General features: G+C 41.4%; 1 protein-coding gene across 2 annotated transcripts; it reads left to right on the top strand.

Annotated features, from left to right (window-relative positions):
- The first annotated feature begins 2,443 nt into the window (after nucleotides 1–2,443).
- On the top strand, nucleotides 2,444–21,411 carry COQ2 (coenzyme Q2, polyprenyltransferase). Of its 2 annotated transcripts, XM_058547405.1 has the most exons (8): nucleotides 2,584–2,696; nucleotides 7,471–7,543; nucleotides 8,643–8,809; nucleotides 12,744–12,865; nucleotides 14,403–14,488; nucleotides 16,313–16,446; nucleotides 18,655–18,843; nucleotides 20,726–21,411. In XM_058547405.1, exons 1-8 carry the CDS (start codon nucleotides 2,652–2,654, stop codon nucleotides 20,888–20,890), a joined length of 981 nt encoding a protein of 326 aa, XP_058403388.1. In that variant the 5' UTR covers nucleotides 2,584–2,651; the 3' UTR covers nucleotides 20,891–21,411. The 2 variants fall into 2 exon arrangements, with proteins under 2 accessions (XP_058403387.1, XP_058403388.1); XM_058547404.1 differs by lacking the exon at nucleotides 7,471–7,543 and having other exon boundaries at nucleotides 2,444–2,696.
- Nucleotides 21,412–22,964: the final 1,553 nt, after the last annotated feature.

Below are 22,964 nucleotides of genomic sequence, written 5' to 3'. Positions count from 1 at the left end.
TTTGGTCTTCGACTCCAGCTCCTGGCACAAAGTTCCTAAAAGCCTTGGAATTTCCGGATTGATAAGAGTGTCTTTTGTCATTCATAAGGAGCCCCTTTCAAGCACACCTGAGTTTATGTTAATGAGGGAACTTTTGGAAAGTCTTGAAGGATGGGGATTGGTTGCCAGAGGTATCAATCATGTGATTAGAAGGTTGGCACTTTCAGCTCCCCTCCCCCCACCCCGAGACCTCAGGGGAGCGGAGAGGAGGCTGGAGATTGAGTTCAATCACCAATGGCCCATGAGTTAATCAATCGTGCCTCTGTAATGAAGCCTCCATGAAAACCCAGAAGGACAGGGTTCAGCAAGCTTCAGGGTTGGTGAACATTTGGAGGTGCAGGGAGAGTGGTGCATGCCTAGAGAGGGCATGGAAGCTCCAGGCCCCTTCCCACACACCTTCCCACCAATTTCTCTCTTCCACTGGGCTGTTCTTCAGTTATGTCCTTTTATAATAAACCAGTAATCTAGTAAGTAAAATGTTTTCCTAAATTCTGTGAGCTGCTCTAGCAAATTAATCGAACCAAGGAAGGGGTCTTGGGAACCTCCCATCTATAGCTGATCTCTAGCTGGCAGGTCATGATATCAAACCTGAAGTGAGTTCGCTCACTCATGCAGCAAGCAAATCTCTGACACGGCGAGGGGGGGGGGGAGTGGAAGAAAGTAGGGATTTTTTTTTTTTTAAGATTTTATTTATTTATTTTTCCCCCCAAAGCCCTAGTAGATAGTTGTATGTCATAGTTGCACATCCTTCTAGTTGCTGTGTGTGGGACGCGACCTCAGCATGGCCGGAGAAGCGGTGCTCGCCCGGGATCTGAACCCGGGCTGCTAGCAGCGGAGCGCGCGCACTTAACCGCTAAGCCACAGGGCCGGCCCAAAAGTAGGGATTTTATCGCACATCGCTGAGCAAGGAGAACTGGCAGCTCATGCTGTAATCCCGAACTCCCGGAAAAGCTACAAGCAAGGGTTTTTATTTGGGGTTTTATGTAGGGGAGGGGGATCATGTGGCCTTCGGGCTGAAGTTCTGAGTCCTCTGCACAGGTGTGACTGTTTTATGTGTTGCACATGGTGGATTTTTAATCTTCGAAGTCTAAAGTTTACAGTCAGTCATTTTAGTTTCTCAATCTTCCTGCAAGATGCTTAGTCAGGCAGGGGCTGTCAGGAAGTTTCTCAGCCGTCCTCCTGCTGTCCTGCAAGGCAAGCTCAGAAACTTTGGTTATTTTGTTTCCCACATTAACCTTGTGAGTACAAGACCCAGTTTCACCCTAATACAGGGAAATTTAACTCCTTCATCCTCAGTTTCAGTCAGAAGCTCATGTAACAACCTGGATTTAGCAATAGGTTTTTGAAGTGAGGGAGGGGCAGTCTTGTGGGACTGAGCATTTAACCAGTGAGATCTGACACTGCCTCCAGATAAATGCTGCCAGAATTGAGTTCAATTATAGGACACCCAGGTGGTGTTGCAGAATTGCTTGATGTGTGGAAAACCCTCACATCTGGTGTCAGAAGTGAAGTAGGGCTGTAGTAGAGTATTGAGAGTAGAGAAAATGCATACAGGAGGAACTGTGTTCTTTCCTTTATAAACACATAAAATTCCTAGTGCCTTGATCTCTCTGTCTATAATTGGTGAACAAGTTATGAGCTAGTCTTGTAGAATTATGAAGGACCGCCCCCTCACCACCAACACTGGAGACTCAATATATCACAGCATCACTGTTCTAAGCGATTTTGTAAAGGAAAGGAGCATAAAGACTAACCCAATTCCCCCAGAATACTACAAAGCAGATGAGTGACTTGCTCCTGGTCACTCAGTAAGTGGTTAAATGGGATAGTACATGTAAAGTGCCTGGCACACAGTGCTACCCAAGAGTTGGCTATGATAGAGCGCCGACCACCTGTCCTAGCTGCAGGCTCTCAGCATCCCACACGCTCGCCGCCTCTCAATTATTCGAACTCCTTTAACTGTCTGTCAAATTTAAGGTTTTCACTTGGGTAATGAACGTCCCTCAACTCTAAGTACGGTTTTAATTTACATTCTTGGATTTGGCTGCTTGGTGCCCTTTTAGCTTTAAAAAGCAAACAGCTGCCTGCAAATCAATATTCTGGGGTTGAGCAGGTTTTTCACTTTTTCCTTTGTACAACTGTTCTGTATGAGTAAACACTCTTTTCATTTATGGAGAAAGCTGATAACAGGAATTCACTTCACGCTAAGTATCTCGAGGACGCCGTTACAGGGTAAAGCGACCACGACAATCCCTACTTCAAGCTCCTGAAAGGCTTTGACCACACCTCCGCCGGACCTGGTGGACGGGAACAGCCATCCCGCTGACGTCACTGCACACGCCCCCCAGGACCGACGCCCGGGGAATGACGTCAGGCCCGCGCGGGGACACGCCCTGCGGGCGCCATGCTGGGCGCGGGTGGTGCGGGGCTCGCGCGGGGCGTGCGGGCCGCGTCGCAGGCGTGGCTGCGGGGCTGGCGCGGCCACTCCCTGGCCCTGGCGCGCGCAGCGGGGCCGCCCCGCGCTGGGGACTGGCGGCCCTCGGTGGTGCCTGGGCCGCGCGGGCGTGCGCTCAGCCTGTCGGCCGCGGCCATCGTGAACTCGGCGCCCCGCCATGTGCAGCCCTACCTGCGCCTCATGCGGCTGGACAAGCCCATTGGTGAGTGCGGGGCGCGCGGCGCGGGCGGTCCGGGACTGCGGGCGGGCTGGAGACGAAAGCCCGACAGTCAGGGCTCGCCTGCGAGGCCCCGGGACCCTCGAGACGCCGGACGGGGCATCTCCGAAGTGACCCTGCGTTTTTCATACCCCTCTGAATCCTGAGCGCCCGCGGCGGGCCCCACATTCCCTCATTCCACAGTCCCGGTTTAGATAGTGAATCGAGCGGAAATTCCGTGCTCCTGTCCCTGCGCTGGCACAGATTTACAGTATTGAAGCACTTCCACATTCATTATGTTTGATCCTTCCCATAATTCTGCAAAGCTCCCAAAGCAAATAATTAAGACCATAAAGACGCCGAGGACACTAAGGTTCCTCGGCGGAGCCAGACCAGATGAACCTAGCGTTTTGATGGTGAGTTCTAGCTCTTTGCCCTGCACCACCCCTACCACGAAGATTTAATTCGGTTGAATGTATGATGCAGCACGTATGGACTGCCTCTCTGCTCACGATCGCCTCCTGAGGGCGAGTTCCCTGACCTTCCTCGTTTAAAATAATACCAATCACCTCACTGTCTCTTTATGTTCAATTTTTTTCCATTGCACTCCCCACTAACTGACCTTATGCGTTTATTGGTTGACTGACTACTTCTCCAATACAAGCTCCACATATATGGGACTTTCTGTCTAGTGCCTATAACAGCCTAGCAGTAGTAGTGAATGAATTCATTAATTCCTATAACATCGCCTAGCCTTAGGGATAGACAGAACTATGGAAACTCCCTGCTTTCAAGGTACTCCCTGTCTAGTTGAAAAAGACAGACTATTGGGTAAGCTGGGAAAGTATGGGGCCAAATATAAGTGCTTCAGGTGGCAAGTGCTGCAGGAAAAAGAGTAATTGCTGTGGATCTACATTGCTAGAAAATTTCAAGAACAAGTTGGACCTCAGAGGACAAGTAGATTTTGGAGAGGAGGGAAGAGATCTTGATTGGTGGGGGAAATAGTTTTTTGTGTGTGTGTGTGAAGAGATCAGCCCTGTGCTAACATCTGCCAGTCCTCCTCTTTTTTTGCTGAGGAAGACTGGCCCTGGGCTAACATCCATGCCCATCTTCCTCCACTTTATATGGGACGCCGCCACAGCATGGCTTGCCAAGCGGTGTGTCAGTGTGCACCCAGGATCTGAACCGGCGAACCCTGGGCCGCCACAGCAGAGCACGCACACTTAACCCCTTGCGCCACCGGGCTGGCCCCGGGGAAATAGTTTTGCAAAGACCAAAGGGTGGAGTGTTGGAACATTAAGGATATAAGCTGGTCTGGAACTCTAGGTGGGTGTAGAAAATAGTCAAGGCTGGATAAGAGCTGGACTGAAGAAGAGCAGACAATGGGGAGGGAGGAGTAGAGACTGAACTCCAGGTAATCTAGATCATGACATTTGCCATGGCAGTGCATGGCAGTACATTCAAATGCCGAGATACGTTCCCTCCGTCTTTGCCCAGCAAGACCCCAAATTAGGCCTTGTTTTTGGTATTCTAGGTTTATGCACTACCTATTCGGGATCAGAGCACTGGGAGATATAACAAACAGCAATTAAGGTATAAAAGCAAATTAAATGATAGGCACAGTCCTGCCATCATGACCCCTTGCATTTTGGGGCCGGATACAAGTTGATAGGCATAAGTTTCCAAGCCCAGTTCTAGGCTGAAGGCTAACTGTAATTCTGTTCTTGGGGTCTGTGTCATGGAGCTGCAGCGTAGGCTTACAGGCATCTAAGACAGATCAGTAGCTGCTGTTATTCCCGTTTCCATAAACCTCTGGCTTCTACCTTAGTGGCTAGACCACCCCACTACTTACTAAGAGGCTACTAAGGGGTTATGAGTAAAGCTCTGGGGCCAGACCTCTTGAGTTGAATACTCACTCTGCCCATTTGAGGGACCTTGGCTAAGTTACTTGACTTCTCTGGGCCTTCATTTCTCATCTATAAAATGAAGATACTAATAATACTGACTTTAGAAGGTTGTCATGAGAATTCATTAATATATGTCAAGTCCTTAGAACAGTGCCTGACATAGTAAGTGCTCAAGAATGTTAGCTATTATTACTTCAGAAGTGGGAATTGGAGAAGATGGGGTTAATAGTTACGTATGTTAAGAAGATACCAGCCCGAAAGCTTTGGTTCTAAATAGGTGATGATTGCAGGGTTTTTCAGACAACTTATAAATAGCACTGTGTTATAGTTCATTCAACAACAAACATTTTTTTTGTGTGTGTGAGGAAGATCACCTGAGCTAACATCCATGCCAATCCTCTTTTTGCTGAGGAAGACTGGCCCTGGGCCAACATCTGTGCCCATCTTCCTCCACTTTATACGGGACACCGCCACAGCATGGCCTGACAAGCAGTGCATCAGTGTGCGCCTGGGATCCGAACCCAGGCCGCCAGCAGCAGAGCGCGCGCACCCAACCACTACGCCACGGGGCCGGCCCCTCAACAAACATTTTTTTGAGCCCCTACTGTATGCCAGGAACAATAAATTGACAGTAGTAGAATTCCAGGTTTGAGATTTATTTATTTAAATTCTTCTTTTGTGGGGTAATTTTATGTTCATAGTTTTATTTTGTTGAAATTTGATCTAGTTACCTTCATAAACCAACATGGGTTTGGTTGTTTTTCAGAATGGATTACAAGTTCCTTCAACCAGGTCATTGTCAAACTACTGCGTTATTTCAGGAAGTTTCAGCAGGTGGCACTCTTTCCACTAAATTGGTGGTATAATTTTTTGTGTGTGTGTGTGTGTGTGAGGAAGACGAGTCCTGAGCTAACATCCAATGCCAATCCTCATCTTTTTGCTTAGGAAGATTGGCCCTGGGCTAACATCTGTGCCCATCTTCCTCCACTTTATACGGGACACCGCCACAGCATGGCTTGACAAGTAGTTTGTGGGTGTGACCGGGATCCGAACCTGGGAAGCCCGGGCCACGGAAGCGGATCGCAAGCACGTAACTGCTGCGCCACCCGGTCGGCCCAGTGGTGTAATTTTTGTTTTACTGCATTGACGGGTGATTCTGTTGTCTTAAAAATAACGTGTAATTAGTGAGTGACTCTTAGACTCAGTTTACACAGTCTCTTTGGTCTGCCCATCACCTCTCAGAACTTGCTCATTTTATTTCATCTCCCAGAAAGTTCTTCCTTGTTCTACAATAAACATTTTTCTTTCTTTCTTTCTTTCTTTCTTTGTGAGAAAGATCAGCCCTGAGCTAACATCCATGCTAATCCTCCTCTTTTTGCAGAGGAAGACTGGCTCTGAGCTAACATCTATTCTCAATCCTCCTCCTTTTTTTTTTTCCCCCACAAAGCCCCAGTAGATAGTTGTATGTCATAGTTGCACATCCTTCCAGTTGCTGTATGTGGGACACGGCCTCAGTATGGACGGAGAAGAGGTGCGTGGGTGCGCGCCCACATCCGAACCTGGCAGCCAGTAGCGGAGCACATGCACTTAACCGCTAAGCCATGGGCCGGCCCCCAACATTTCTTTCTGAAACCGATTTGCGTTCTTACCACCTCTGTGTCTTTCTTCACAGAAGATAACATAATGAAAGTGTCATAGGGAAGATGGAGAAAAAAAGTAGCTGAGAATCGGGAGGGCGAAAGAACCATCAGAACTTAAGCGTCTGTAGAGATTTAGGTATGCAGAGTGATAGCGTAAGCCTTAGGACAGGACTGGACCAGACCGCCTCGGTTTGAATTGCAGCTCCGAGGCTTTTTGCCTATGTGGCCTTGGGCAAATTACTTCTCTGTGCTTCACTTTCTGTATTTGCTAAATGGGTATACTAAAAATAGTGCCTATCTCATAGATTTGTTGTGAGAATCAAAAACACTTAGCAAGCACTGTGTATTCATTATTATTGTTATTGTTTTCATTATCACCGTCATCTTTAATCATAACAACTCTGAGAGGTAGATATCTCTCCATTTAGAGATGAAGAAGACTGGGTGTTAAAGTTTAATATTCTTTAGTGTCTAGCATCACTCCACGAGTGGCAGACATCAAACCGGAAGTCTGACTTTCCCCTTCACTACAGGAACCCTCTCCATCTGTAGAGGCGCCCTACAGATTCCTATCTGTAAGTGAGTGCGGTACCTATAATATAGACTTATGGCCAAGGAAATTCTGTTAACGACGTCTTTCTCTCTAGAATTCTTTTTTAAATGGAGTCTTCAGTTCTAATTGCACCAGGAAAATAATGCCTGTGAAGTGGTGTTTTCTTTCAGGGCGGGACCAACTACTTCTCTGTCCCTCTGAGCTATGCTTGTAAGTTCAGGGAAAATGAAGTAGTAAACCCATCATGTTTTACTTAGCCTCTCCGTGCATCTGTTTCCTCATGTGTAGAATAGGAACAATAATAGTGCGTTGTTGAGGATTAAATAAGTTTATACATAAGAAGCATTTGGAACACTGCCTGACATGTCATGAGCATTCAGTAAATATTAGCCATTGTCATTACTGTTTTTAGATGGGACACGGTGAATATGAGTCTGTCCAGGACAACCTGTATTCAGGGCTGGGCTGCCCATTTCTCGTTTTCAGCCTCTCCTTGCCTTTTCTGCTATGTGGGTTAAGCCCCTTTTGGAAAAGCCTCCATGAATCGTTCCCACTCCCCTTCCGGTTAAGCTGGGTGGCACTGCTTTATGCCTTTGTAGGACCCTGTACTTGCCCTGTTGTTGAATTGATCTATTTTATTGTTATTTGTTTAACTATGTTTCTTCCTGTTCACTTTTAAGCTGTCTGAAGGCAGAAACCAGCCTTGCTTAGTCACCATTGTGTTCCCAGTTCCTAGCACAGCCCTAGGACAAAGTACATGCTCTATAAATATTTGTAAATTAATAAGGTTTAAACTTAATAAACCTTAAACATGATTATAAGGACTTTGTCATTTGACTGTTTTTATACTGCATCTGATCTCTCTTTAGCCATATCCTTTCTCTCTTACTTTTATGTCACTAAATAGGGAAGGAAAGCTAAGAATTTACCTAATAGACTCCATATCCAAACATTTGTTGAAAGACTTTCTTTTGAAAGTGGAACATGTATTAAAGTTTATGTATGAAGTCTCCTATTCGTACAATCCATTTAATTTTAGCTTAATTTCATCTAGTTTATGGGCTAAGTACCAAAAACTAATCCCATTTGTGCATGTAGCTGCAACATATTAATATAGGTCAATAACCTCCCTCTCCCAAGACCATTAACAACAGTAAAAAAAAAGTTGTATTAGCTTTTTTGAGTAAGTAATACATAAATATGATGCAAAATTCAGAGAGTGCAAAGGTGTAGAGTGAAAGCTAAATCTCCCACCTGCCCAGTTCCCTTCCCCAGAGGCAACTATTACCAGTTTCCAGTGTATCCTTCCTGGCATGGTCAGTGAACACACCAGCATTCAAATGTGTGTATTTGTTTTATATATATGTATAAATATATACACACCCAAACATATAAATATGGTTAAAATTTTCAGGTTGTCCTCCGTTAGGGTTGGACTGTTCTATAACGTCATCAGAAATACACGAGACTTCTGACTCCCTGGGTTGTGTTGTCAGACTTTGGGTTTTGCCAATCTGATAGGTGAAAAATGTTATCTCAATGTAATTTTAATGCATATTTCTCAAAGTTGGGTATCTTTTGATGTGTATAAGAGCCATTTGTATTTCTTTTTCTGTGAACTTCTATTATGTTTTTTGTCCATTTTTCAATTGGACTGTTGATCTCTTTTCAGTTTCTAGCAACCCTGCATGTTAGGGAGAATAGTCCTTTGTGATATGAATTGAAATTTATTTTTCCAGTTTTGTCATGTGTTTTTGACTTTTTGTTACGTCTTGGGGATGTGGTGTTAAAACAAATGAAGACAGTTAACTAACTTGAATTTGTACCTTTTTCATCTTTTATTTTTGCTCAGGAACCTGGCTGCTGTATCTGCCATGTACCTGGAGCATTGGTTTGGCAGCTGAGCCAGGTTGTTTTCCGGATTGGTACATGTTATCCCTCTTTGGCACTGGAGCTGTTCTGATGCGTGGAGCAGGCTGTACTATTAATGACATGTGGGACCGGGACTACGATAAAAAGGTAGTTTCATCATGGAAAGAACAGAGTGGCTCCTCTCAGTTCTGCAGAGTAACACGGTGCCATCATATTTGAATGCCACATAAAGCAACGTGATCATTTAGTGTCCTCACTGAAATCCAGCATAAGAAGTGCAGTATCAGGTGAATAGCTGGTATTGCGAAGCTCTGTGTACTTTGTTTTGCAACACATGAGCGGCTGTGGGGGCACAGTATATACTCCATTTGTACAAAATGAATTCGAATTTAAAAGGCCAGGGGTAAGGATGTTAGGAGCGAAGGTGAAAAATCCATCCTGAACCTTTAGGTGTCCAACAGAACTGTCATCCTTTTCCTTTGAGATGTATATTGGAGCCCTAACTATTCTTATGTAAATCAAATCTTAGTTTAAATGAACTGAGGCAACCCCTATTAGCATTTCTATAGTTACTTCTTTAAAAAACATAATTTTATTTTTTTCTCCTTAGAAAAATAATATGTTTATTCTGAAAAATTCAGACAGTAGAGAAATAGGGTACAGTGTGCAAGTCTTCCTTATCTCCTCCCCAAACCCCAAAGAAAACTTGAGTTAACAGTTTGCTACATCATATTCCTCTGGATTATTTTCTGTACATATTCTAATGCAGTGTGTAACTATTTTTTTGTTCCTCAACAAACTGTTATTTTCTCAAGGGAAGGGTCCATCTTATTTGCCTTTTATCCTAGCAGCTGTGCCTAACAAGTACAAGACGATTAAATGCTTGAGTAAATAATCAAGTAAACTTACAATTTAAAAGAAGTCCATGGTGAATTATGTGAAGTGAATAATCTTACATGCACTTATATAAAGTGAATAATCATCCCTAGTTTGCCTTTCATATAAATCTGAATTCTCTTTAAGCAGGGCATACCTATAATGCTTTGTAGTTAATATATTTTTTAATTCAGAAAACATTCATTGAATACTTGCTGTGTGTGAGACATAGTTAACAGGTTCTAAGATTGCATTAGTGAACATTGCAGAGTGAACTTTTGAGAGAGTGACTTTTGAACTGTGTGTCAGAATGAGGTGGCAAAAAAGGGTGGGCTGGAGGGTGAAGGTCAGTCTAGGCAGAGGGAACAGATTCAGAGGCATGGCTGTGAGATAAAGTATATTATGCTTGACAGTTGTGACTATGGGGTTTATGTGTGGCTGGAGGATAGGGCAGTGGCAGAGTGGCAAGAACTGCATGGTAAAGTCATCTCTGCGCTGCTCACGCATTGGGATGCTTTGATCCATGCCAGGAGATGCACACTGTCTTGATCTGGGGCTTCACACATCCTGGTCACGTTTTCATTCTGCATGACCATATGAATGAGGCTTCTGGCATGTATCACTTCCAAATAATTCTTGAACATATGTAGAGCAGCTAATGTCAAAATCCTGGTTGTGATATTGTATTGTTGATGTTGTACTATAAGGTTTTACAAGATGTTATCCCTGGGGGAAACTGGATAAAGGGTACATGGGATCTCTATATTTCTTAAAATACAGAGATTTTTTTTTAAATTGCATGTAAATGCACAGTTATCTCAAAAGAAAAAGTATAATTAAAAAGAATATATTCAAACCAACTTTTTCCACTTTTTTAATTAACAAAATTTGACTATTTTAGTTCCCCCTTAAGTGATTTTTTTTCTCCTCAGATAAAAGGGAACTAAGTAGATATTTTACATCTCCCCCAGGCCATTTTTCTCTGGTTAGAAGAGTCCAGATTCCTTAGTGACATACAACAAAGCACTTAAATGAATGTTTTATAGCTGTTGAGGTGGTTTTGCTAATGTGAATTTTAAAATGTTATGTGCATCTCTTTTAAAGGATGAGTTAAAAAGCTTGGCCAAATTATAATGCTTCCCTCACAGTTTCTCAAAGGCTGTATATTATTAAGGATATATTTATGGCTCAGGGTTGTGCTTAATACCTTAGATGGTAAGTAAATTGCTAATACGTTAAATGATATGTGAGTTGCCATTAGGATGTACCAGTTAAGCGTGTTTTGTTGATGTTGTATATAATCTACCAGTCATGTGATAAACATTAGATCCACAAACATTGAAATAATCTCAATGCACAGGTATTATTGATTTGGTTTTGTAAGCTGTGAGCATTGTGATTTCATAAAAACCACATAGAATATGTTTTGATCACCATGTGACATCATTTTTAGTCTTTTGATGGAGTGTGTGTTTACTTTCAGCTTTCAAATTTAGCTAGTTACTTTGCACTGTGCTGAAGGAGCAGTGTAATCTTGTGGTTAGTAGTGTGGTCAATGGGACTGGAGTGACTGTGCTGCCTAGCATCTGTGACCTTGGAAAGTTACTTAGCCTCTCTGTCTCAGTTTCCTAAAACTTAGAAATGGCAAGAAGTTGTGAGGGTTGTTATGAGGATTCAGTGATGTGACGCCTATATAGCTCTTAGAGTAGTGGCACGTTGGAAACATGCAAATTCTAGCTAGGATAATCACAATATCCTAAAATAAATATAAGAACATAAATATGTTTTCTAGTTGAAACTACAGGAACCAAATCAGGGATAAAAGATCCATTTCTGTCACTCTAACCAAGATGAGTCATTACAGTTTTGACAGATCTTTTCATTGCACAGTGAAGTGTGCTATAAATTGGGTCAGCAAAATTTTTCTGTAAAGGACCAGATAGTTAATATTTTAGGCTTTGTGGGCCGTACCATCTTCGTTGCAACTACTCCACTCTGTTGGAGCATGAAAGCAGCCATACACAATATGTAGACAAATGGATATGGCTCTATTTCAATAAAACTTTATTTATGGACACTGAAATTTGAATTTCATATTATTTTCATGTGTCACAATACATTACTCTTTTTAAAATTTATTTTCAACCATCTAAAAAAGTAAAAACCGTTCTTAGCTCATGGGCTGTACCAGAACAGGCAGTATAGGCTGGATTTGGCCCACAGGCCATAGTTTGCTAACCCTTGATATAAATTATACAAAAATATGTTATTAATAATAGATAACGTTTATTGCATACTTACCTGCCGCAGACACTGCATTCACTGTATAAAGTAGGTGCTATTATTACCTCTCCCTCTCTCTTGTGTTTTTCCTTGAACAGGTATGTAACCTAAGTCCAAGAGAGGTTATGTAATTTGCCAAAATTCACACAGCCAATAAGTGATGGAATTAGATTCAAATGCTGGGGTTTTTGATCCTAGATCCTGAGTTCTAGCAATGTTGAAAGTTTTGGTTATGTTCTTTATTTGTGGTTGAGTTTAGAATAATCACATTTCATGATCTTTTGAAAGGAAAAGAGAAATTAATATGTATTATTTGTCCATATAAATGCTTTGTCTATTCATACTCTTATAGTGAGTTTGCCCTTTATATTTGGGTACAGTTCATATAAGATTACAGACCCATTCCTACATAGTTGGCAAAAGCACTCCCCCTTACAAACCCAGACAATCTGTCTTCTTTCTTTCTTCACATCTGATTTCTGAGTGCAGTCCTTCCCACACTCAGAGCATCAACGTGCTAACAGCCTTATCTAATATCCACTGCGATTTCCTCTTTCTGAGGATTCTTATTATCGTCCCTCTTTTCTCTATGGAAATTGAACACACACTTGCTAAGCTAGGTAGCTAAATAGCTAGATAAGGAAGTTGCTTTGTTTTGTTTGTTTGGAGATGGGGAAATGGAAAGAAAGGGGAATGAGTGGTGAGAATTTTTAGTTCTTTTCAAAGCTATTTTATTTATTTTTTTTTTTTAATTTTTTTTTCTTTCTTGAGTTTTGATTCTTGGCACTACTTCCAATGTTGATTTCACCTTTTGTTCATATTTCTGCCTTAGTGCCTACCATGGGCCAATCTCTTGATTAAATGTTTAAATGAATGATTGAGCCATCTCATGAGGCTAAGTTATCTGTTTTTATGTGTTAAGGTTACAAGAACAGCCAGTCGCCCTATTGCTGCTGGAGACGTCTCAACTTTTCAATCCTTTGTTTTTCTCGGCGGTCAGCTGACCTTGGCACTGGGTGTTCTTCTGTGTCTGAATTACTACAGGTATAGTAAATATGTTTTTCATAATCGTGTATAAAATCTCTCCTTGAAATGGAGGAAGCAGGAATAAAATAAAATTGAAATATCTTTATCCCAAAGTTCAGTAACTATCTATGGAACGTTTGTAAGTTGGCGAGTATAAGCAAGTCACCATACGTTGTAAAATCAAGAATGCTTTCTGCCCAAGGAATTAAGAGATCAGCATTTAGTTTATTCTGAACCACCTTCAGTACTTGCGCTGCGTGTTCCCTGAGGGACACAGGCACTTGCATAGGTTTTCTAGGTGCATCCATGGATGTCAGTGTATGTACCTGTCTGTATAATTTTATTTATCCTGGTAGTATTACTGAAGTAGATAAAAGCAGAAGTGATTACACTTATTTTGCAAAAAGAGGAACCAGGTTTTTCCCAGAGTCATGTCATGACAGAAGGAAAAAGTGGAAAGACTCATTCCTAAACATCTTTCAACAGAGACAAAATTAAACTTCTGTGGGGGCCAGCCCAGTGGCGTAGTGGTTAAGTTCACATGCTCTGCTTTGGGGGCCCCGGGGTTTGCGTGTTCAGATCCCGGGCTCGGACCCACACACCACTCATCAAGCCATGCTGTGGTGGCGTCCCACGTGCAAAATAGAGGAAGATTGGCACAGGTGTTAGCTCAGGGACAATCTTCCTCAAGCAAAAAGAGCAAGATTGGCAGCAGATGTTAGCTCAGGGCCGGTCTTCCTCACAAAAAAAAAAAAAATTAAACTCTGTGCATCAGATGGCTGCCTACAAAGTGCTTCAATAAGATGAAAAAGAGGGGGAGGTCAGCAAATAAGTGTGACTTTATAGAGACTAGACTTAATTATATTCCTTGCCCTGCAAGCATCAGTCACATGAACACATTGTGGAAGGTGGTTCCTGGAGGGGTGGTGTTAGGTGAGCTTTGAGGTACCTAAGAACATCTTATGTTATCATCCTTGCATAGGTGCTTGGTGACCTTACCCTCTTCTGGAGAAGTAACACCCCATTGTGCATATAGGGAGGGTATCTTGACCCTAATTCTCTGTTAGGACGTCTCAGACTACTCATTGTCAATGTTTGAAAACCAAATTAAGAGAGGCAGTAGCATATGGTGGGTAATAAGTTGGACTCTGGAGCCAGGCTGCCATAGGCCCTACTCCTGACTAGCTGTGTGGCGGTTTACAAATTAATTCCTCTCTTTGTGCTTTAGTTTCCTCATCTGCAAAACACAAGTTGAATAAAACTTCCTGCCTCTTAGGGTTGTGCTGAAGATTGTAATGAGTTAACATATGTAAAGCAGTTAGAATGGTGCCTAATACATGAAAGCTTACATGCGTTAGCTACTGTTATTTTGTTTGGTTGTTTTGTAACACAAGATATTTTCTAATCATCCTTGATCCTAATCAAAGTACAGGAAGAAAATTTACTGTAATTTAAGATAAATCATTTTCTAATTAGTATTACTATTGTTGTCTTATTTAGCGATTTCTAAGAAATGGTGATATTAATCTTTCTAATGGTTTTTTCTTGATTTCAGTATAGCTCTGGGAGCAGCATCCCTACTTCTTGTCATCATCTACCCGCTGATGAAAAGAATTACATACTGGCCTCAGTTAGCCTTGGGTGAGCTTGAAATAACTATAAGTATTTCCTTCGATTTCCTCAAACTATACTTTTCTACATAATATCATACATATGTATATAATGTGGCAGAGATAAAATGTCGTCAGTCATGACATTTTCATATTATAAAGGAGGGCAGTTGGCCATTTTTATTATCTAAGAAATCTTGCATATTTATTAAGATTATCGTCATTATTTCCCGAAATGCTCTTTTAAAAATCTAGGTATGTCATGAAGAAAAAAATTAGCTGCCTTGACCCTACCTTGATCTACATGCCCCAAAGCCTTTGGGGATTGGAGTAGAAAGCACGCTGAGCAGAACCAGGGTTAGAGTGGGTGTGATCGCTTAAACAGCTTGCTTTCTGTGGAGCCTTCCTTAGACCTCCCAAGAAAGAGGTAGCCAGTCTCTCCTGTGGGCTCCCATGGCACTCTGACGCGGCACTTACTGGTGTCAACAGCATTAATTCTATGAGAAGATATTGAGAGCTTCCTCTGTCTCCCCGTTAATAAATGTAAATGCCTAAAAAGTAAAGCATTCTTCACATATGGGTGGCCCAGCATCTAACATAGCACTTGGTACATTGCAGGTATTCAGTAAATATTTGTTGATAGAAAGAGAGGAAGATAGGTAGGTAGGTAAGTCAAAATCTATTGGAAAAATGTCTGCTTCCAGACTTTTCTGTTCTCCTAGAATAATCTAGAGTATTCCTAGAACTATTCTAGTTCTTTGAACTATTTTGTCAGTAAACGAAAGAACCAAAAGACACTCCAAGAAACTGATGCGAGCCTGATTTGTGGGAAAGTTGTGCTGGAATATTTATCTTTTTCTAAGATCCTCTCGTTCAATGTTTTGTTTCTTTTCATTATTAAAAAAATAGAACATTATATTCTCGGCTGACCTGGGAATCTTTTGGTAAAAGGAGGATAAGCATTTCCTATCTATAAGATAATATTGAGAAAGCTAGTATATTTACTTCAAATATTTATTGAACCCCTGACTTTTACTTTGTGCCGAGAATCATACCAGGTACTAGGAAAATGAAAATGACTAAAACACATTCACCATCTTGAAGGAGCCAGAGGAGCAGACAGCAGATAAGCAGGTCATTGCAGTGTATCGCCATGCGTGGCTGCTGTGGGACCACAAAGGAGAGGCACTTCCTCAGTGGAAGAGGAGGAACTCTGAGTGGAAGTAGGCAGTATAGGAGGAGAAAAGAGGTTTCTAAGAAAGGATGTTTGGGACCCATTGTGTTGCAGGGACGTGAGGGAGTGTCCAGCAGGCAGTTCAGTGTCTAATCTGAAGCTTAGGGAGTGATCAGGCTTACGCATAGAGATTTAGGGGTTGTCAGGATATAGATGTCTGTTTACAGTCCTCAGAGAGGATGGGCTTGTAGAATAAATAAGTGTTCCCATCTGTACTCTTGTTACTGTGGCTTATAAGGAGGTAGAGTGGTAATGGAAAGAACATGGGATTTTGACTCGGATAGGTCGAAGTTCAGACCCCGGCATCTACTGTTTATTGGCTGTGCCAGGCACCACACGAGGTAGGATAAATGTTCTCATTAAACCTCCTGTTTATGAGGGGGATATTATTCTTTCTAATTGTTAATTAACCTCTCTGAGCCTGTTTCCTTTTTTGTAAAATGTAGCTAATAACTACCACAGAGAGTGGGGAGAACTTAAGGAAGAAACATTAGAAAACAACGTACACAGAGCCCAATAATCCACAGCAAGTACTTAATCCATGCCGATGCCCCTCTCCTTCCCTTTGGAATTCTAAAGTACATTTAGACTTTTCTTCTCTTTCTGTTTCACTAATTGCAGGGTTGACTTTTAATTGGGGAGCATTACTTGGATGGTCTGCTGTCAAGGGCTCCTGTGATCCATCTGTTTGCCTGCCTCTTTATTTTTCTGGAATTATGTGGACTCTAATATATGATACTATCTATGCCCATCAGGTAAAGAAATGATATCTTTTTTCTTAACTGTGGTTTAGTTGTTATTGTTTAAGAACTTTAAGAACCAAATTAAAGGGAAAGTATTTTTTTCTAAAAAGAAAATCATTTACACTTCCGTGGCACAAACAAAATAATTTTGTTTCTTGTGTATGTATATTTACCAAAGAGATCAACTCATTTATTTAATTTTCAAGCATTTAAATAGTATTTACTATATGCCAGGCACTATTTTAAATGCCTTGCAAATACTAATTTAATCTTCATAACAATCTGTGAGGAAGGTACTTTTATTATCCTCATTTTACAGATGAGGAAACATGTGGAGTAACTTATCCATTTCAGTTAGTGGTGGCAGAGCTGGGATTCAAACCCAGACAGTCTTCAGAGTCTGCGCTTGTACTGTGACACTCTCCTGCCCCTCTGCGGATGCCACTAATCTCTGTACTAGGCAGCTCTTTTACCTATTTTTTGTCATTGTCACTTTAAGACTGCATAATAGTCCATTGACTTACTATGCTATAATTTTTTTAAAGTTAACAACGTGTCTATTTTGGCCATTTAAGTTGTTCTGAGTTTTTACAATTATAAATAATATTCTAATCATTAATGCCTTTATGAATATGAGTTTCTCAGGTAAACTTTTAGAAGTGGTACTACTTAGTTAAAGGATATAAACATTTTTATAACTATTGATACTGCCTTTTTTGTAAGTTTAATAAAAAAATCTTTTTTTTGCTTTTCTTGGTTTATGTTCTTAATTTACCTTTTACATTTAGAACTTTGAAAAAAAAGTTTTTTCTTAGTATTTTTCTGAAATATGAGTATGTATTCTCAATCATTTACTTAAAGAATATGTCTTGATTTACTGAAATTTTTTCCTCAATCTGGATTTCATTCTGCTTTCTTTCATTAACCCCTCTTCCCCACTACATTTGTATTATCATGAAAAAGTTTGCCAGATCTGTAATCAGCCTGATTTCCCGAAGTGAAACTTGACTGACAGTTTACAAGAGATGCCCATACTTTTCACAGCAAGATCTGGAACCAGTGGTCAGGATAACTGTACTCCAATTAGATTAGCTTCTTCAGTAAAACACCACTGAGGGGGCCGGCCCAGTGGCGTAGTGGTTAAGTTCTCACTCTCCGCTTCGGTCGTCTGGGGTTTGCAGGTTCGGATCCTGGGCGCCAACCTACATACTGCTCATCAAGCCATGCTGTGGTGGCATACCATTTATAAAATAGAGGAAGATTGGCACAGATGTTAGCTCAGGGCTACTCTTCCTCAAGCAAAAGAGGAAGATTGGCAGATTGGCAACAGATGTTAGCTCAGGGCCAATCTGCCTCACCAAAAAAAAAACACCACTGACACTTCAGTAAAATACTCACACTTTCATGGTTGGCATAATTAAAGACACAGTTTGCACCCTGAAGGTGCTTGCAAGTTTGAAAGGAAAAACACACACTAACCCCACACGCATTATTACATGGATTTGGGACCCCAAAAGAGAACCTGTTAGGTAGCTGTCTGCCTGCAGGTGGGTGCAGAGTTCAGCATGCAGCCTCTGATCTCACACGACCATAATTAAAACAGTATGTGGAAATGCTTACAGATACAGTTGCTGGAGGAGATCAGTCTGCTAGATGTGAGTGTAGCATCAAGGCTTAACTCTACTTAGAAAGGATTGGATGGGAGGGGCGATGAATAAATTGAGCTAGAAGTGAAATGTGAATCAATGTGGTTAGGTGGCAAGTGAGCATTTTTCTGTATCTATGATTTTAGCAAGATTGAAACTAAAATGTATAGAAAATTGAGTTTGAGAACTCTGAGGTAAGGAGGAGATATGTGAAGAATTAGAGTTGAGTTTTACTTCTAATGTAGTAAAAGCGTAGTTAAAAGTCATTATAGGGTTATAGGAAATACAATGCCATGGGGAAACACAGCTGGAAGATCATTTTAGCAGTAGCGTTTGACTTTGATTTGGCCTACACATTCATCATTGATCAATCTATGTTTCTGAGTTACTGTCGTCTTTCACAGCTTATGGTTTATCTGCATGTTCTTTAAAAGAAAATTTCTTCTGGAATTAGTGGTAATGGTTGCACAACCTTGAGAATATATTAAAACCACTTAATTGTACACTTCAGTACGGTGAATTTTATGGTATGTCAGTAAAAACCAGACAATCTCTTATTACTTTCTGATGTTAGGACAAGAAAGATGATGCGCTGATTGGCCTTAGGTCCACGGCACTGCGGTTCCGTGAAGACACCAAGCAGTGGCTCAGTGGCTTCAGCGTGGCTATGCTGGGCGCACTGAGCCTGGTGGGAGTGAGCAGTGGTCAGACCGTGCCCTACTACACTGCTCTGGCCGCTGTGGGAGCCCATCTGGCTCACCAGGTTTGACCTTTTTCTTTCTTTTTTCCCTTATTTTTCTTTGCTATAAATTATAAAAATTACTTAAATGAAATGACCTCTGTGTTTACCAAGTAAGGTACTTCTTAAAACAAACAACTGCTTGGCTTGTACTGCCTTGAGCCGCCCCCTCCCCTGCCCCAACTTCTCATATAAAAAAACTAGCTGTATTATTTTAGAGAAATAATCTAAAACTAAACCTAGACTTTTTTTTCCCCTCTGATTTTCCTGGAATGACTTCTGAATCATGTCTGGAAAAATTTCAGCAGCGTCTGGGTTGTGGTTGAGTTGAATTACTCTAAAGGAAACGGATCATCACAACTGTATTTTAAAAATGTGGGCTTCTAGTAGTTAGCAAACTAATCTTTCCTAGGTGTGGGTCCCACTGGCATAGAGACCAAGGCCAGATAAGACAGGAAATGCTAACATGTCAGAGTTCTGCCTAAAAGGGAGGAAACTGTCAATTCAGGATATTCACCCAGCACCCGAGCCCCAAGAGGCTTATATTGCGAATCTACATTATAGACTTTTGCAAAATGAATAAACTAAATCTAATTTTAATTAAATAGATTGCTTGTCAATGGACTGTATTTTTGCATCAGTGCTATTGTTATTTTCTTTGAACTGAATCGGAAAGATGTTAGTGAGCCTGTGTTTAGGTCATCTGCTTTATACAGATTATTGCCGGTTATTTATCAGCGTAAGCCAGACTTGCATAACATGGATGAAGGAAGCTAAAACCTGATGTCCATAAAGTAAGCCACATGCTGTATCACCTTCATTGTTTTCCTCTCTAGGAAAGCTAAAAGATATTAATTGGTGATTCTCCAGATTCCACTGCTTTCCTCTTCAGAATTTCTCAGCATCCCCTTTTGCTCATAACTCAGCTCCATGGGGGTTATCATCATCACTTGATTGTCTGGTCAGGATAACGGATGTTTAGCAATATTTAAGCACCTGGATATTAGCAGAGGAAGGCAAAAATTATGAGGACAATCACAAATATTGTAAGAAATATTTGGAACCCATTTTATATTCTAAATTGCACCTGTGGTCCTCTGTCCAGTCCTTGACACGATATTTTAAGATGGACATAGCCTTCTAGTATATGAAGAGAAAGCAAATCATGATGATTTTAGGTGTGCAGGCCACATTATAAAGAAGAGTTGGGAAAATGAGGGATGCTGATGCTTAAGCCTAGGTAAGAATAGGACAGGGACATGAGACTTTCTCAATATATTTGCAGGACAACCATGGAGAGAAAGGAGTATGTTTGTTCTAAGTCGCTAACAGCAGCTCTAGGTCATTAGATCCCCTTCTCTATGTGGGGATGGGAGGGAGATTTATACATGTGTGGGGGTATTTTTGGTTATCATAAATAAACTGGGGAGGGGTCACTACTGGCATTTAGTGGGTGAGGGCCAGGTATATTAAATATCTTTCAACGCACTAGATAGCCCTGCACAACATGGAGTTTTCCTACCCAAATGTGACTTGTTCTCCTGTTGAGAAACATTGCTCCAAAGAATGAAGCTAGACTGGAGGGTAGGAGTTGTAGGAAGCAGATTTTAGATCCATCAGTGTAAGGAGGAGCTTTCTAAAGAGAACTAAAAATAGCATGGGTTGGCGCTTGAAGCGTTCGTGCACCCCTCAAGTGGAAGTTTTTAGGACACAGCTTAGATGATTCCCAGTGAGAGCTATGGTAGATTTTTCTACATTGGAAAACAGTTTGGGGTACATTAAGGGCTTCCCATTGCTTAAAATTCTATAACAAAGTGCTGTTATCTTCTGTGTATTGATGTGTTTATTTGTGAGGCCAAAAAGTCCATTGTGAGTACTAACGTGGCATTGTGTTCTTCTCTCTCAGATTTACACTCTGGACATCCACAGACCAGAGGATTGTTGGGATAAATTTACCTCCAACCGAACAGTAGGACTAATAATTTTTTTAGGGATTGTCCTTGGAAATCTGTGGAAACAAAAGAAGACAGATGAAACAAAGAAAAATATAGACTGTGGAATAGCAAATTAGCAAATGAAGTTTATCTAGGAATTTTTAAAATAAACTTTTACAAAATACTCTCAGGTCTTGTAAATACATAATTAGATTTGAATAAGCAATCTTACGATGTGTTAAAGAATTAAGAACCAGAAGATGAGGACTGAGACCATATTTGCCCGGATTTTAGTTCAAGTAGTTACTAGCAGTACCTTTCCCCTGTCACAGAAACCAGGGACTCTTCAGGATTTGAGATGACCTTGAGTATTTAAGTTGATGCATTCTTCTTCCCATTATCATCCTTATCTGCATTTATGGAAATTGTATGACTTTTGGCACTTTAGAAGAAACCTGACTGATGTGTATCTCATCTAATTGAATGTCTTTGCAGGAAAATGCACTCTTTTTAGGGGAAAAGAAAAGCTGCTACAAGTTGGGGTTTATTCTTTATTGTGACCTTTACTCACTGCCAAAAGCTGTAATTCAGGAAACCATGCTATTTCTTATATTTTAGGAGAATTTAAGTAAGTAAATAAAAATTTTTACCTGCTATACCCATGCATACTGCTGTTGTTACCAGCCCTGACATATCTTTGGGAGGTCTCTGTGTGTAGTCCCGTGATCAGAACTGGCCGGCAGGCAGTCATCAGGGACTATTTTAATTTCTATTTCTTTTTTATTTTATCTGATTATAATTTATAGGCTAGTGGCATATTGGTTAAGTGTGGTATCTCTTTCCTTGCCTCCTTCAGAATATTCTCAACACAGCAGCCAGAGTGATTTTCTTAAAACCTCCGTAGGGTCATGTCCTTCCCCTGCTCAGAACTCTCCAGGTTCTTCCCACATCACTTAGTACAAACTAAAAGTCCTGTCACCTGCTCTGCCCTCTGTGGTCTGGCCTTGTCTGTGACACCTCCTCACACCACTCTCCAGCCCGCTGGCCTCCTCACTGCCCCCCACAGGCCAGGCCGACTCCTGCCCCTTTGCCTGGAGTGCTCTCCTTGAATTACATCTTAGTCCTTCCCTGCAGGCCTTTTCCTACATGTCACCTTCTCAAAGAGGCTTCTCCTAGCCACTGTTGATAAATCTTCACGTACAGATACTACCCACAGTTCCTATCTCCTTGCTGTTGATTGTTTTTTTCTCTTCAGCACTTATCACCATCAACCTAAATACGTTTTCCATGATGAAGTGGCTCTCCTGGACAGTGGGTGTAGGGGAGGCACTCATTTGTTAAGTGGGTGGTGGGCAGCAGTAAACACTAAATTGTGTAATGATGATCATGATGTGGTTGACAGAGTACTCACCTCGGCCCGGCACTGATGAATCAGCACAGGGAAATGTGTTTAACTGTTTATCAGCAAATACTGAACCGCCGAGTGAGTGTTTAGACCTAGGACAGTAGTAGGAGCTATGATTCTACTCTGCTGTAGCAGCAGTGAGTTGAAGGGGAGAAGAAATGGGAACGTTGTGCGCTACATTAGGCAAATATGTATGGCTTCTATTTTGTCTAATTCTAACTTTGCCCCAGGATAGATAACATTTAAATCTGTGTTGGTTTCTGTTTTCTTACTGGTACCACCTGTATTCCAAAAATGCTTAAAATCTTAACCCAGTAGCACTGATTCCAATTAGAGGAGGGTACGGGCAATGTATTTCAATTTTATTTTGTTTTCCCTAGGTTAGCTGATGAAAGTTAATATGGAACAAATCTTAGAATCAATAAAACTCCTGTAGCCATTTGTGATAAATGATAGATTCTCTTGCTCTCAAAAAGTTGCTTAAACTTAATTTTGTTAGTTCCTTCTATTTCTTCCTTCTCCCAGGTAGAAAGGCTGAAAAAGTAGTATAAATGGGTAAGCGGCAGATGGGGGAGGAAAAAAGATGAAGTAGATTATCATCCTCTAAAATCATGGACTTAAAAACAATTCAGGGCTGGAAAGCAGTGCAGCCGTCATCCGTGTAGAATCAGGTTGCCTGTCCCTTGCCTAGTCGTCAGGGATCCTGTAACCTAAGATAGGGGAAATTACCAGTCTTGTCTTGGGAAACCCATTCAATGGAGAGGCCCTTGCCCTAATTTCCCGCTGCAGAGTTACTGTGAGGTTGT

Source organism: Diceros bicornis, chromosome 8 (genome assembly GCF_020826845.1).
Source record: "Diceros bicornis minor isolate mBicDic1 chromosome 8, mDicBic1.mat.cur, whole genome shotgun sequence".
Lineage (NCBI taxonomy): Eukaryota > Metazoa > Chordata > Mammalia > Perissodactyla > Rhinocerotidae > Diceros > Diceros bicornis.
The sequence above is the reverse complement of the archived record's forward strand: the minus strand, read 5'-3'. Positions and strand labels throughout refer to the sequence as shown.